Source organism: Sinocyclocheilus anshuiensis, unplaced genomic scaffold, assembly GCF_001515605.1.
Source record: "Sinocyclocheilus anshuiensis isolate Anshui unplaced genomic scaffold, SAMN03320099.WGS_v1.1 scaffold1893, whole genome shotgun sequence".
NCBI classification, from domain to species: Eukaryota; Metazoa; Chordata; class Actinopteri; order Cypriniformes; family Cyprinidae; genus Sinocyclocheilus; species Sinocyclocheilus anshuiensis.
In genome coordinates this window covers 19,362-22,983 of record NW_015539822.1, presented here as the reverse complement: position 1 = coordinate 22,983, position 3,622 = coordinate 19,362, and the positions used below count along the sequence as shown (strand labels likewise).

Genomic DNA, 3,622 nt, shown 5'->3' with positions numbered 1-3,622 from the left:
TTGTAACACTCCAAAGAGAAAGGAAAACTTGAAATCGCATCATATGACCCCTTTAAACGGTTTAAAAAGTCATTTATTTATTTATTTTTCCAGTAATTTATCTAAATATTAAAAAAGATTTGCTGCGTGGTTAAAATAGCCTACGCTACGTGTATAAAAAAATGTTTTTTAGAGAAAAAAAAAACAAGTCGCGTATGAGTCGAATTGTATTATTTCATTCAGAAATAGGCCTAATGCTGACGCGAAATGTTATATAAACGGCAAGCCAAAACTAATTCATTTAGGCTAAAATGAAACTGAAACCAACGGTGGGTCTCTCATTCGACACAAAATCAAATGTTTCCGTATTCGCGATGTATTGGAATGCCAAAATATTATTTATTAGGCCTATGTACTTCACTCGCATTCCAATATCCACGTAAAACAAAATGTTTTGCAAAACATCACGGCGGTACTGTGATAACACTTAACGGCACAGATTCTACTACATATTTAAACTGAGCAGTGTGTTTTTTTCCCCCCATATGTTTGACTGACTGTATTTTATTATGATAATGAACAGGCTGCATTGTGTGCGCACATGTGGCGCCGGCGCAATTACTTGAATTGTTTCCTACTAACAGTGGAAGCAACTACTCCTTTTAGTCAAAGAATAAAGATAATCGGAATTGTAAAAGGTTTGCCTTTATTTGTGTACATTCACAATAAAAACATGTAATCAAATGTTTCCGTATTCGCGATGTATTTGAATGGCAAATTATTATTTATTATGTACTTCACTCGCATTCCAATATCCACGTAAAACAAAATGTTTTGCAAAACATCACGGCGGTACTGTGATAACACTTAACGGCACAGATTCTACTACATATTTAAACTGAGCAGTGTGTTTTTTTCCCCCCATATGTTTGACTGACTGTATTTTATTATGATAATGAACAGGCTGCATTGTCAAGGTAGCAAAGCTTAACTGTGTGCGCGCATGCGGCGCCGACGCAATCACTTGAATTTTGTCCTTCTAACAGTGGAAGTGCCTTCTCCTTAGTTATAAAGATAATCAGAATTGTAAAAGGTTTGCTTTTATTTGTGTAGGTAGCAATGCTTAACTGCACGCGCATGCGGCGCCGGCGCAATCACTTGAATTATTTCCTTCTAACAGTGGAAGAAACTACTCCTTTTAGTCCTAAAGATAATCGGAATTGTAAGAGGTTTGCCTTTATTTGTGTACATTGGCAATAAAAACAAATCTTTGTGCTTTTGTAAAATAAACCTAAAGAAAAATAGGATGCCGCTTTCTGCTGTCTGTTTCTTTCGCGCAGCACAAAAATGAACCGAAACTCTACAAGGCTACTTGTTACAGTTTTTCTTTCATTTTCTTCATTTATTATTTAAGTAAAGATATATTTCTCGTATAGGCCTATTTATTCATTATATATATATTAGGGATGTACATCTCCATGACTGAGGCCGATATGATACGCATCTCGAAGCATAGCCAACGATACGATATATTAAAGATACATATGAAGCAGCTACCGATGCGATGCGATAAGATTCACCCCATTACGATGCAGTGCGATCCGATTTCGATTCGATTCAATTCAACACAATGCGATTCGATGCAATATGATGCAATGGAGAAAATATGATCACTTTTAATGCCTCGAGGCCTGTTTCATAAAACAAGATAACCTTCGCTTTCACAACGAAGCACACAGCGTCTTCACGACATGGCTGCAGCGTCAACAATACTACAGTGAGACTAAAAGTTACGCCTTCTTTCTTTGCATGAACATTTGGGCGGCGTTATGCAAATCTTCCCACATAGTGAGGTAGATATGTGGGGGCGTGTTAGAACGAGACGTTTTAGGTAGGTGTGGCTGACTCTTTTATAAAGAATATTTCTTTGGATTTGAAACACTCCAAAGAGAAAGGAAAAATTTAAATCGCATCATATGACCCCTTTAATAATCAGTGAAGGACTTTTCAAATATGGTTTTTTACACTGTTACATTTTTGATTTTATGCCTCAGAAAAAAATAACAAAATGAATAATAATTTAGAAATTAAATACTTTATAATTACAGAAGAGATGTATTCAATGCATTATGTGTTATCTGCATTTTTAATGTATTTTAATGTAAATTTATTTAAATGTTATACACCAATTAATAGAAATGTCATTCACTCAAATATACACTACGATTCAAAAATGGTAAGATCTGTTATTGTTTTTGAAAGACATCTTTTGTGCTCACCAAGGATGCATTTATTTGATAAAAATATAGTAAAAGAATAATATTATAAAATAATAACTGTTTTATGTTAACATATTTTCAAATGTAATTTATTCCTGTGATGGCAAAGCTGAATTTTCAGCAGCCATTACTTCAGTCTTCAATGTCACAAGATCTCTGAATATTCTAATTTTTTAACATTATAAAAGTCTTTACTGTCACTTTTAATCATTTTAATTTACTGACCCAAACTTTTGAACAACAGTGTGTGTTAGAGAGACTATATACACACACACACACATATATCCTCAGTTTCTTGTGCTTTTCATTATTACAGTTTGTTCAAATAATGAATTATTATTTTCTTGTGCAGAAGTTCTCCATCTCCCAGGTTAAGGAAAAGAGAGTTGTACAGGGAGATCCGTTCTCACGTGTGGGGTACTCTGGGTAAAAACCAGCTCCATGGCTGGAGCATGCCTCTCGGTGTTACAAACATAAAGGTAAACACACATCTATATCTTGTTACCTATAGCACCAGTTATAGAGCCGTCTACACCCCGAAGTGCATCTGAAACATAGATTTTCCCAGTGTGCTTCTAAACAATATCTACAAATAATGGATGGAATTATTAATCTGTTTGTCAGTTGATTCTGAAAGTGTGTGTGTTTGTGTGGAACAGGACTCTGAACTCCCTCCTGAGCCCAAAGATGTGCCCGTCCTCATCCAGCTGAGACTGCTGGACCAGAGAGATGCTACAGCGAAGGTGAGAGTCCCTGAACAGTCATTCAGTGTTATTTTAGTATTATTTATATACTATTTTGAATTAGCCTTTTTTAATTGTTTTGCTTTAGTTGTTTTATATCTGTCTGTCTGTCTGTGTGTTTCATTTTCATTCATTTTTGTTTATTTTTGTAAATATTTATATTAAGCTATTATTTATTTTAATTTCAGTGTTAGTCTTACTCATTTTAATATTTCAACATTAAAGGGATAGTGCACACAAAAATGAAAATTGTCATCATTTACGCACCCTCCACTTGTTGCAAATCTGTATGAGTTTCTTTATTAAGCTGAACACAAAAGAAGATATTTTTAAGACTGTTGGTAACCAAAAAGGTGACGGTAGCCATTGACTTCCACAGTATTTTTTTCCATACAATAGAAAGTCAATGGTTACCATCAACTGTTTGCTTACCAACCTTCTTCTTTTATGTTCAGCAGAAGAAAGAAACTCATACAGTTTTGGAAATAAGTGAATGAGGACAGAATTTTCATTTTTGGGTGAACAATCCCTTACTTCAGTTAATTCAGTAACATTTTCTAATTTTAAAGTTTTTTTTATTATTATTTTTAGCATTTCGTCTAATATTCATATTTTATTTTA

The 3,622-nt window shown here is 34.1% G+C and overlaps 1 protein-coding gene across 2 annotated transcripts in view; it reads left to right on the top strand.

Moving 5' to 3' along the window:
• LOC107684161 (C-Jun-amino-terminal kinase-interacting protein 4) overlaps positions 1–3,622 on the top strand; it is a 27,042-nt gene that overhangs the window by 7,611 nt on the left and 15,809 nt on the right. For both annotated transcript variants that reach the window (XR_001633820.1, XM_016480372.1), the window contains 2 exons: positions 2,611–2,737; positions 2,918–3,001. Coding sequence is in view for 1 of the 2 variants with exons in the window: in XM_016480372.1 (XP_016335858.1) it covers positions 2,611–2,737; positions 2,918–3,001 (211 nt within the window). In the remaining variant the exon portion in view is untranslated. The remainder of the gene's footprint in view (positions 1–2,610; positions 2,738–2,917; positions 3,002–3,622) is intronic.